General features: G+C 35.3%; 1 protein-coding gene across 1 annotated transcript; it reads right to left on the bottom strand.

Moving 5' to 3' along the window:
* Positions 1–464: 464 nt before the first annotated feature.
* Positions 465–11,756, bottom strand: LOC137014806 (receptor-type tyrosine-protein phosphatase eta-like). Its single transcript, XM_067379325.1, has 13 exons — positions 11,501–11,756; positions 10,520–10,780; positions 8,713–8,967; positions 8,276–8,375; positions 8,127–8,171; positions 7,855–7,942; positions 7,531–7,621; positions 4,291–4,364; positions 4,066–4,200; positions 3,843–3,959; positions 3,571–3,731; positions 3,316–3,451; positions 465–1,774 (listed from the first exon to the last, which is right to left on the bottom strand). The coding sequence occupies exons 1-13, from the start codon at positions 11,754–11,756 to the stop codon at positions 1,640–1,642; spliced, it is 1,854 nt and encodes a 617-aa protein (XP_067235426.1). The 3' UTR covers positions 465–1,639.
* Between the last annotated feature and the right edge of the window lie 522 nt (positions 11,757–12,278).

A 12,278-nucleotide genomic window follows, 5' to 3' on the forward strand; every position in this document is an offset into this window, starting at 1 on the left:
TTTTACCCTTTATTCAGTACTATTTAATGTTTGAATATGTCTGTTTTATGACAGCCACCATGTAAAAAAATAAATAAATATATATATATATATATATATATATATATCTATATATATATATATATATATATATATATATATATATATATATATATATATATATATATAAAAGGAGGGGGAGGGGCCTTTTTCACATTCAGCACATGCCCCTCAAAAGGTCTGTGCCTGGCCCTGCGTTCTTCCATTTTTTATACAATATAAAAGCAATAAAAATGCACAGAACATTTTGTTACATAATAATGACTCAATTCCACATTATGTATTTTCCCTAAAACTCATCAAATGTAATGTGTTACGTCCTCATAGAGTCTAGTTGGTATGAAACCAAATTTAGTAATGATTCTTTGAACAAAGTACTTTTGATATATATATTTTTTAATTCATTTATTTTTATTCATTTTGTGTTCACAGTTTCCAGCATGTATCAGAATCATCACAATAAATGGACCATAATTTGATCAAATTAAAAAGAGCTAAAGACACTCCCTATATGCAAGTAGCCTCATCATATATGTTAAAAAAAATATAGAAGCAAGAAACAAGTGACCAGTGTGAAATGCAAGTTGGAAAGAGATTCATTGTTCAAATACAAATAAAAATGTCAAACACTTTGTTGATCATAGGAATGTATAAATAGTAAAAGCAGATTCGTATAGTGCTTTGTCATATATTTAAGAAATATTGCACAAGTAAGAGTGCAGGTAATCACAGCTACTAAATATAATAACAGTACAGTTGCAGGTGTGATTGCTTTTAAACAAAAGTGCCATAAATAGAACATTAATATAGAGTTACTAACTTTCCAGACATAATTCGGATAGTTTGTAGCGGTGCTTGTTTACTAAATATTAGCACTCTTGGAAAGCTACTTGTCTAATCAAATTAGTACTGTATAAAAATGATCACAATATAAATTACAAATCCCAAGCAAATGCTCATATCCAGCAGAGCAGGTTGAATTTTGTGCACACAGCTAAACCGTTAAAACAACAACAACATAAAAATAAAAATAACAATAATAATAAAACTTATCAACCATAACAGTCATATTTTCTTTATAATTTTCAACATAATAGCTCAAACATATTCACATTTGTATCATGCATTGGGAGGCTGGGGGTGCCTTCTAGTGGGGAAAAAAGAAAAATCATTTTATTTATTCTCTAAATGTTTAAATATTGTAAGATATATTCCTCTAAATGTCATTGAAGAGATAAGCATTTTATAAAACATGGGATTTTTGATATTGCAGTAAATATATCATGTAAAAATAATATATATTGGACATGTAATAAAAAAAAAAAATAAAGATCTCTTGATTGAAATATTATAAATGTAATTATTTACACATTATTTGCTGTTTACTTCAAAATTAACATAGAAAATATTGCATTCTTTCCAGTGTAATCTTTTATATTTATATATTAAAATTAAAATATTACACAATATTTTTTTTTTTTTTTGTGTATAGTGCAAGAAAATAAATTAGATTTAACTATATGTAAAGAACGCATTACATTATTTTGAAAGAAATAATACCGGTCAAGAAAAGACTGGGCCATCTTAAGGCCATCTACATTTATGATTTTATGTATTTTACATTCTGATAGATGGAGTTGATTGCCTCTGTGTTCTGGTAAATTAAGTCCACATTGGTTCCGGTTCTTGATCGAATTATGTCATATGCACACTGGTGAAGGTAAACATACTGCTCCTGTTGTAGAAAACAGAAAGAAGAAGAAAACATGAAATAGTATACAAATTTGTTCTTTACTATAATTGTTTTTTTTGTGAAAATACTACAACAAATGTCAGCTCCAATGTCTATGCTGGGTTCAGCATAATGTTCATTTACCACAAACATAATTTCAATTCGTCCCTCCTTTTCATTACAAAAAAAAATGGATTACAGGGAAGCATTTACAATTGAAGTGTATTGGGTCAATCTGAAAAAAAATAAAATACTCACACAGTAATAAATATTTTTTAAACTGGGTACAATTAGGTTATTCTCTTCATCCCTCAACCATCAAACTTTAAAGGTGCCCTAGAACCAGTTTTTACAAGATGTAATATAAGTCTAAGGTGTCCCCTGAATGTGTCTCTGAAGTTTCAGCTCAAAATACCCCATACATTTTTTTTTATTATTATTATTATTATTTTTATTTTTTTTATTTCTTTTGAAGATTTTTTTTATTAAGTTTTAACATTTACAGTATTAATTAATTTCTTTAACTGCCTATTTTGGGGCAACATTAACTATGCACCGATTCAGGCTGCGGCCCCTTTAAATCGCACACTCCCTGCCCCCCGAGCTCTCGACTATAATACAGTGCATTTACAAAGTTCACACAGCTAATATAACCCTCAAATGGATCTTTACAAGATGTTCGTCATGTAAGTATAGTATTTATTTGGATGTTTACATTTGATTCTGAATGAGTTTGAGGCTGTGCTTCATGGCTAAAGCTAACATTACACACTGTTGGAGAGATTTATAAAGAATGAAGTTGTGTTTATGAATTATACAGACTGCAAGTGTTTAAAAATGAAAATAGCGACGACTCTCTTGTCTCCATGAATATAGTAAGAAACGATGGAAACTTTAACCACATTTAACAGTATAGCAACATGCTAAGGAAACATTTAGAAAGACAATTTACAAATATCACTAAAAATATGTACTGTACTCATGGATCATGTCAGTTATTATTGCTCCAGCTGCCATTTTTCGCTATTGTTCTTGCTTGCTTACCTAGTCTGATGATTCAGCTGTGCACAGCTCCAAACGTTAATACTGGCTTGTCTAATGCCTTGAACATGGGCTGATTTGGGGGCGTACATATTAATGATCCTGACTGTTACTTAACAGTCGGTGTTATGTTGAGATTCGCCTGTTCTTCGGAGGTCTTTTAAACAAATGAGATTTACACATGAAGGAGGAAACAATGGTGTTTGAGACTCACTGTATGTCATTTCCATGTACTGAACTCTTGTTATTCAACTATGACAAGATAAATAAAATTTTTGATTCTAAAGCACTTTTAAGGAAATTTAAAACATGATAGGAAAAAGTGTGGATTCCTAGGATGCATAATTGGTCTCCACATTATCCAGATGGACCCTGAAGATTTGACTTGATGTCGGGAGCTCTGAGCCCCCCCATTTCTCCCCCACCGGAACATGATTTCTACTGTGGGAGAACAACCGAACAACCCCTACTTGAACCCAGAATATTCTTCAATGGTCCCCTACCTCAGTCTGCACCATGAGAGGCCTGTGCATGCGCATATCATTAACAATTCCGTAGACGTCCACCATGCTTTCTCTTTCAATCTGGAAAATCAGGTGGTCAATAGCAATGAAGGTCCCTGTTCTTCCCACACCAGCACTGAAAAAGTCAAATAATGAGATTTTAATCTGTTTAATCAAATGGATGGCAAATTTAATATTTGATGCTTGCAGTATAAAATAAATTCATGAATGCTTGTTTATAGGAATCTCATTTACCTGCAATGCACCACAGTTGGTGAGTGGCGTGAGTACTGGTCCATGTGTTCTCTTACCAGGTGTCTGAAATCAATGAGGACTTCAGTGGTCTGTGGAACTCCATGATCTGGCCATGCTGTGAAGTGGAACTGGCGTACGTATCGAGTTTCTGCTGTTTTCACCTACAGCATTATCAATTATATTATTGTAAAATAAAACAACAACAAAAGTCACTTCTGTATGCTACTGAAAGCAGAAATGGAGGTAATCAGGTGCAGGAAATGTTTCTTTACATTTTTAATTTTGAAGTCTCTTATGGTCCAGCTGTCCAGTGATATCTCTGAGGTGGTCGTCACTGAGATGTTATGATAATGATTTGTCCCAGATGGCCAGTACTTCTCACATTTCACCTGGAGAAAACACAGATTGCTGGTTTGCTTTACTCTGCATATACATTTACACATTTCACCACTTTTGAATGTGACTTTATATTTCAATAATACATTTTGAACTCACCCGTCCCAGCTCATTACATTTGGTCAGCATCACAATGGTGTAGACATTCTTCTCCCAGATCATTCTCCAGAATTCATTCACTGTAACGGGCAATGGACCCTGAGCAGCTATAAATTCTTTTCTTGAATTGTAGCCCTGACCACAAAAGAAAAAAAAAACATTCATAGATACAACATACAGAAATCATGTGACATGCTGAAATTTCCCTTCTATATATGTACTCACTGGAACATAGTTGGCATTGATGTAGTCGTCAAAGGGGTTGCCACACATTGATAATTTCACTCTTGAAGCATCATCTCCAAAGGAAAAAATAATGCATTTAGTATCAGACAGTAGTTCTTTATTAAGAACTAAAAATGATCCAATAAAGTCACACTGTATCTAAAAACTTCTTATTTTTGGTTTTGTTTGTGTTTCCACATTGAATTTACTGTTTCCATTCGGTCGGTCACGTTCGACGCAAGTCTTCGTTCCCTCCTTCAGGGAACGAGGGTTACCTTTGTAGCCGAGAATTTATTTTGTTTTCTTTTCCCTTGCTTGTATTGAAGAAGAAGATTGGGGACTGAAGGTAAGCTATAGGCTACCTGATATTTTATTCTTACAGCTTTAATTAAATATTACACTGGTTAGGTTCTATAGCCTACAGAAAAGAACATCGCGATTTTCACATTGGCCGGCAGAAAAACAGTGTGTGCGCACAAACATTGAACTGCAGAAAAACTGTGTGTGCGCACAAACATTGGAGAGGTCTCAGACGTGAGCTTGGGATGTTGACTCAAGGACATGAGAGCCCGGAGTAGCATGAATATCCAAACTATAGAACCTGATTAAAGGTGCTAAAGAGGATGTTTTGTTTTATAGATTTTTGCAATATTACTTGAAACTGTCTTTACTAACTGATAAAAGTCTATTTATTAGGTGCACTGAAAGGAATAGTATTAATATACATCATCTGTGCACGAGGTAGGGCCTTAAAAACATCAGCCAATGACGTTCTTTGTGAGAGACAAGCGCGGCTGCGCGCTCCAGTAACTTTCCACACTCCACAGGTGCCGCATGCGATGTTTTTGTCCGGAGACAGGAGTAACAACTGCAGATTATGAGTTACCTGCGGTGAGTCCGACATAATGAATCCACTAACACGATATAGCGAATTCCGGTGGTAAACACTCGTGTTCCAATACTCGTGGCACGAGTTTTGGGAGGCGTTCCCTCGAAAGGAGGGGGGGTTGTTCTTACGCATGCGCTCATTTCAAAAACTCAGTAACAGTCTTTGGTTACTCAGTCGATGAGAAGATCCTCTTTATCACCTTTAATGTGTGTGGAGAGGACCAGCCTACTTTTTGCCAAAGACCTGGAGGATGCAACTTCCCTAGTAGAATGGGCCCTAACTCCTAGAAGCAAAGCTTGACCACATGCCTCATAGGCTAGGGCAATGGCACCCCTCACCCAATGTGACATTCTTTGCTTGGTTGCAGCCGCCCCCCAGTTGCGGCCCCCATAGCATATGAAAAGTTGCTCTGACTTATGCCACTGGCTGGTGCGGTGGATGTAAATCTGAAGGGCACAGACTGGACACAGTGAAGTCTTTCCTGATCTTTCTTTGAGAAAAGAAAGCTTCAAGAATGACCGGATGCATAGTCGAAAATCCAGTTTTAGGAAGATAGTCAGGGTGAGATTACAAAATAGCTTTGACTAGTCCAGGGGCAAAATCTCACTACAACTAAGTCTCACAAATAGATTCTCACTCTGACGAGCAGCCTCAACCGCTTAGGTCCATGAATGAAGAGAGTGACGAGAGAGTGTTTTCTGACATCAACCCCATCAATCAGAGTGTGGCAAGCCGAAATGGCAGCCACATAAACTGAGAGTAGTAAGACACATGCCTGCGGACAGCACTGAAACAATCTGTCAGTGTACTGGGTCTGCACGGTGTCCAATACATCATCTTTCAAAGACGCACCATCTGAGGGCATAACTTCTTCTAGTGGAGGAAGCCCAAGCAATTTTCCACTACATCATCTGAAAGACCAGAATCTCTTAGTTGTTCCCCTTCAGGGGCCAAACATGAAGGTTCCAAAGCTCAGGCCAGGGGTGAAATATTGTCCCCTGTGCCTGAGATAGGAGATCTCTCCTAATAGAATCGTCCATGGCGAGCTGACAAGGAGATATTAGGTCTGAGAACTAAACTCTGGTATCACGTCCAGACCCAGGGAAGCTGGAGGAGTAAGAGAGAAGTAGAGGCGAAGAGGTCCACCTCTGCTTCATAAAATTTCTCCCAAATTTGTTTGACTACTTCGGGGTGGAGTTTCCATTCTCTGTGTGCCATAGTCTGTCTAGACAGTAAGTTTGCTCCCATATTCATATGCCCTGGAATGTCAACATAGGCGTGTCTGGATGTCTCTTCAGACAAAGTTATAGTGAGAAGGCACGTCCATTTCCCATTTATTTATAGCCTCTCATGAGTGCGCTTTCTGGTGTCACAATCAGAAGTTATTTAAGCCAAATTCTTGGCTTGTTTGCCACATGTGCTACACAACCGGTTAAACAAAGATCTCATTATTGTTAATGAAACACAACATCTTGTTCCCACTTTTTCAGGGAACAGGGTTTCAGTCAAGTACCCTGAGATGTTACTGTCACATGTACACTCTGATGGACAGGAACCTGAGCCAGAAGCAGAACCTGCTATGCTAGCCTGTTAAGGTGGCGTGAACGCAGGTCGCCTTGGTGATTTATGTAAGCAGCTACCATGGTGTTGTCCACATGCACAAGGACATGGTATCCACTTAACTGCTGGAGGAAGTATTTCAGGGTCAGAAGTAAACCTTTGAATTAAATCCCCTGGCTCTGAGCCACAAATGAAATGGTTTCATGTGCAGGACGCCTAAAGGTATCACCGTGGCTGCAACCGCCATGAGGCCTAGACATTTCTGAAAGTAATTCCTTGGCCTAGCCTGATGTTTTTCAGGGGTTTAAAATGGATTTGACATGTGCAGGAGACAGCTGTGGTCACAGGGTATTAAATCCCATACAACTACATTCACATTGCAGTAGAATGTGGCACAAATATTTTTAAATGATACGATATATATAATCGCTTTTTACAATAGAGATTGTTTCCAAGCAGTTTTACAGTGATAACAGGAAAATAATGCAACAAAGTGTGTTTTGCTCTAGAAGAAAATAGTGTAATTGTTCAGCTTTGGTAAATTCAGTGTTGATTCATTTCCATTGTTAAAAAAAAAAAAAGAAAAAAGTTATTAAAATGTATTCTTATTATTTGAAATTATGTAAATTTGTAGAAAGGAGAGAAAGACTTGCTTTCTGATAGTATTTTCATTGTGTTAATCAGTGAATCAATTTCCATGAAATTTCACACTATTCAGATTCAAGCTTGTGATTTTGGAAAGCGCTTGCCACCTTTTAATACAATATGCAACAATCAGTCTGTCTACTCACAAGGTAAAACATTGGTGTAACGGTTCTTTGCCTTGTTTTCAATAGCCTCTGCGGCATCCTTTGACTGTGCCTTTCCAACAGATTTCAATTCCTGCAACAACACAGCACTTCTTTAGATCTAGACATTTTTTAAAATCTATTATATTTTATAAATTTATGTTTGACAAGTCATAAACACAACTGTTAGATGATAATGTTATAATAATAAATAAATAGGACATGATGAATTTATATATATATATATATATATATATATATATATATATATATATATATATATATATATATATATATATATATATAATTTATGTTTCTCATGTGTACCTCATACTCTTCAGCAAAACCGCAGTTGGAATCTGCATGTCTCCGCTTAAAGTACTCTTCATAATCTTCTATTCTTAAAGCAAGATTACTGTGTATGACAAAAACAGATTAAAGAATATTGTTAAGACTTTAAAAATGATTAAAAACAGTATATGAATTAATAATAAAACGTTACTTACATTTTATCTCTGGAAATAGAAAATAAAAAAGAATTCAGTAACAATTTTAATTTTTGTCAAATAAATATTCATGTATAAACATATCAAAGTTACCTAAGGTTGTGTACAGGGATGTCAGGACCTTGTTTTTGTGTTTGTCTGGAACAGAGAGTAATAGAGAAATGTTAATAAAATGAATCTGGATAACTGTATATCTTGATCTTTATCCAATCTTCACGTTTCTGATGATACTGGCAACTCACCTTCTTGAATAGAAGAAGAAAATGAGAGTGATGATCAAGAGAAAACAGATCACTCCCACAACAGAGCCAACAATCACACCAAGACCAGGCACAGCGTCGACTATTTTTGAGAATATAGTAAAATTATTAAATATGTTCCCAGTAAAGAAACAGCAGTTGAGATGCCACTAATATTATTGTAACTGATTCCATATTTTGTTGTTCTTTCTTCTGGATTAGGAGGGAGTTCCATTTGTAATGTGTTTTAAAATGTAAAAGAAGAAAGCAATTGCTGATTATATTAACCGTATCACATCATTTAATTAAACTAGATGACATGCCAGTGTACTGAGATGCAAATAGGTTAGCCTTAAAAACCAGTATCTATTTTATTTATTTTAATGGAGGTTACACATTGATAGTCAGGAAGAGGACAAATATTTGATAATTTTACATACTGGTATATTGTGAGATGCAGAAAGGTTCTCCTTCTGTTGAATCTGCTGCCACAGCAGTGATACAGAATGTGTAATTGACTCCAGCAGTCAAATCAGTGATGTGATAGGAAGTGTTAGTAGTTGTTTTAGACATCCTTTTCTGTTCAGTCAAATTAATTCTAAAGAAAGATCTACTTCCACTTGGTTCATCCCATGTCAGAAACACAGATGATGTTGTGACTTCAGATGCTTTTAGACTCCTGATCTTATTTGGCTCTGCGTAGGAAGCAAATAATATGTGTTGGTCAGAGGGAAAATTAAAACACATGAAAAAATTATGAATTCATATAGCAACCAGAGATCTGTGATTCTATGAGCATACAATGTCACTGTACGGTTATCTGTAAATATGAGATGATGTCAAGCTTGAAGCCTCAGAAGACTGCTTACTAAAAATTTAAAAATCCAAAAAGATTAATAGGTTATGATAATACAACCTTAACCTATGTACACAAAACAAAACTAAGAGCACATATGTGACAAAATTCTCACGTTATCAAGAAAACCAAACCAAAAACCAAACTCAATGATATACTACCAATATCAGAACACTTAATGAAAGATAATGTGCTTGTATACTAATATACAAATAAGCTAGCCTTAAAATCAAATCTATATTATCTATTTTGATGAAGGTTATATTGAAAATCAAATCAGTACTCTGTAATGGATCACTCGATGGAGATTTGGATGGAATATTTTGTCTCTGTGTTGCGGGAGGGAAAAAAAAGAATTCCAATTAGGAATTCAAATAGCATTTGTAATTAGACTAGAGTTAAGAAAGTCTGGGATCCTAAGGAGGGATCCTAATGTTTTTTTAGTTTTATATTGGTCAATCTTTATTCCGGGCTTGCAAATAAGCTGCTTTGTAATAATTTGCCAAAATTTCATTTGTATGGAAATATTACCAAAGTCTGTAAAAAGGACGTTAACACAGGAACATGCTGAATACAGACACAAAAAGGAGAACCATGTACAAGCTCAATGTTTGCGAAAAATTGGAAGAATAATATAAATATTGAATTGGGGTTGATATGAATGTCTCTCTGAAGGGAACTGTCTTCAGAAAAGCTTTGATGGCTTTTGCTCTTATCTCTGTATAAAGTAGTAGCCTAATTATTGACGCAGCGCTGCTTTGTGTATAGCGGTAACCATGGAAACGATTTTCACTGCTGTTCCATAAGCGCCACCTAATATAAAAAATATTAAATTAAGCATTATTTTAAAAATCTAAAAGTCTTTTCGCTGTAAAAACAAATGTAGTTTTAAAGAGCAGTGTACTAGTTTTCTTGCTAATTAATTTGTTGTTTATATGGTTAATATTAATGAAACTATCAGCGCACTAAGGTTTAAATAAAAAAAGTAATTTGGCCCAAACATGGTAACATTTTTCCAATCCAGCCCTCAACCTACACTGTACCAGGAGCTTTGACCGTTTGGTTTAGTCCAGTTTAGTAAAAAAGAGGATGTTGTAATAATCGGTGAGGTTCATTATGACAATAGGCTCTGTGAGTGAAAAATTAGGAACATTTGGCGATTAACATTTGCATTGAAAACCTTTTCAGGCTTTATAGATAAAAAAAAGGCATCATCAATGATAAGAATGTCCTTTTACTAAAAAGAAAGGAGCAAATGAGTGATGGTGGACGTGGGAATAATTCTAGTGATTTTACAATTTTCTAGACAAAAAACATATTGGTGGGTCAGAAGTCAATTAGTTTAAACATACAATGTAGCAAGCAACAGATATTTTATTAATTTTACATACTGGCATTTTGTGAGATGCAGATAGCGCCACCTTCTGTTGAATTATCTGCTGCCACAGCAGTGACGCAGAATGTGTAATTGACTCCAGGAATCAGATCAGTGATGTTATGGGAAGTGTTACTAGTTTCCTTTGTTTTTTCATTTGTGTTGTTAGTCCATTTAACTTTAAAGAAATATCTATTTCCAATCGGTTCATTCCATGACAGAAACACAGATAATGTTGTGACTTCAGATTTTATGAGATTCCCAATCACATTTGGCTCTGTGTTGCGGGAGAAAAAAGAATTCCAATTAGGAATACAAATAGCATTTGTAATTAGAATAGAGGTAAGAAAGTCTGGGATCCTAAGGTGTTACTGTACAGTCTTCTGCTTAAAGCAAGTAAATATATAATGGTTTTTGTAGCTAAAAGGTTGAGAAATTTAATTAAGATTAAACATCCAAACAGAGGTCTTATTGGTATATAGTGAAATCTGAATGGATCTCCCCTCGGTCACATGATCAGCAGAAATTGCAAACACTTTGAATGTGTACTGTGCTCCAGAAATTAGATCATTTATTTGGATAGAAGTGTTCTCAGTAGTCATATTCTTGTCTTCATATTCTACACGGTAACGGAAGCTTTGACCGTTTGGTTTAGTCCAGTTTAGTAAAACAGAGGATGTTGTAATATCATCAGCTGTGAGGTTCATTATGGCATTAGGCTCTGTGAGTGAAAAATTAGAAACATTTGGCGACTAAAATTTGCATTGAAATCTTTTTCAGGTTTTATTGATAGAAAAGGCATAGTCAATGATAAGAATGTTAGGATGTATTTGGTTTATGAAAAATACCCTTTTACTAAAAAGAAGGGAGCAAATGAGTGGTGATGGACGTGGGAATAATTCTAGTGCTTTTACAATTTTCTAGACAAAAAAAAAAAATATATATATATTGGTGGGTCAAAAGTCAACTAGTTTAAACATTTTATAATTTTACATACTTGTATATTTTGAGGTGCAGAAAGTGTCGCCTTCTGTTGAATGATCTGCTGCCACAGCGGTGATGCAGAATGTGTAATTGATTCCAGCAGTCAGATAAGTGATGTTATGGGAAGTGTTAGTAATTTCTGATGCATTTCCAATTGTTTTATCACCAGTCCAAAGAAGTTTAAAGAAAGATCTATTTCCAACTGGTTCTTGCCATGTCAGAATCACAGATGATGTTGTGATGTTGGTTACTGTGAGATTCCTGATCATATTTGGCACTGTGTGGGGGAGAGAAAAGTAAATGATAAGTAACATCTTTACAGCATTTTTTAAATACACCAGAGCTCAGTGAGTCTGTGAGCATAAGATGTTGCTGTACAATGTTCTACTCAAAGCAAAAGGGTGAGGCTGTAACTTCTTTACAGCATCTTCAGATACACCAGAGCTAGCGGCTGGACTAATCAGATGCACAATTATTCATTGTATTTAAAGCTGCAGTCTGTAAGTTTTGCCTCTTTGTCACCGTCTCTGTTTGAAAACTGCAATTGCAATTATTTGTGGAATTATCATCTTTACATAGGTTGTGCTTCGGCACGGCTCCTCAGCGTGGATTAATCTAATTTTTGAGGAAAATGTGTGGCTGTCAGTCACCACACCGGTGGAGACTGTACAAGTACTTTGGAATCACAGATTTTAGTCTTGAAAGTATGACCAAAATAAGAATTTTCACCAGAAAATATCATCTGAACAAGTAAGTTCTGACCAACTGAAAAAAAAAAAGCATTATAATAA

Source organism: Chanodichthys erythropterus, chromosome 24, assembly GCF_024489055.1.
Source record: "Chanodichthys erythropterus isolate Z2021 chromosome 24, ASM2448905v1, whole genome shotgun sequence".
NCBI classification, from domain to species: domain Eukaryota; kingdom Metazoa; phylum Chordata; class Actinopteri; order Cypriniformes; family Xenocyprididae; genus Chanodichthys; species Chanodichthys erythropterus.

Bases quoted from the DNA above. Each gene is read 5' to 3' on its own strand.
- LOC137014806 (XM_067379325.1), bottom strand. From the start codon at position 11,756: ATGATCAGGAATCTCACAGTAACCAACATCACAACATCATCTGTGATT. The intron at 8,376-8,712 runs GTATGTAAAATT...TCTCAAAAATAG, and splicing joins CTGCATCTCACAATATACCA to TCGACGCTGTGCCTGGTCTT. The intron at 7,622-7,854 runs GTACACATGAGA...GTGTTGTTGCAG, and splicing joins GTTTTGCTGAAGAGTATGAG to GAATTGAAATCTGTTGGAAA.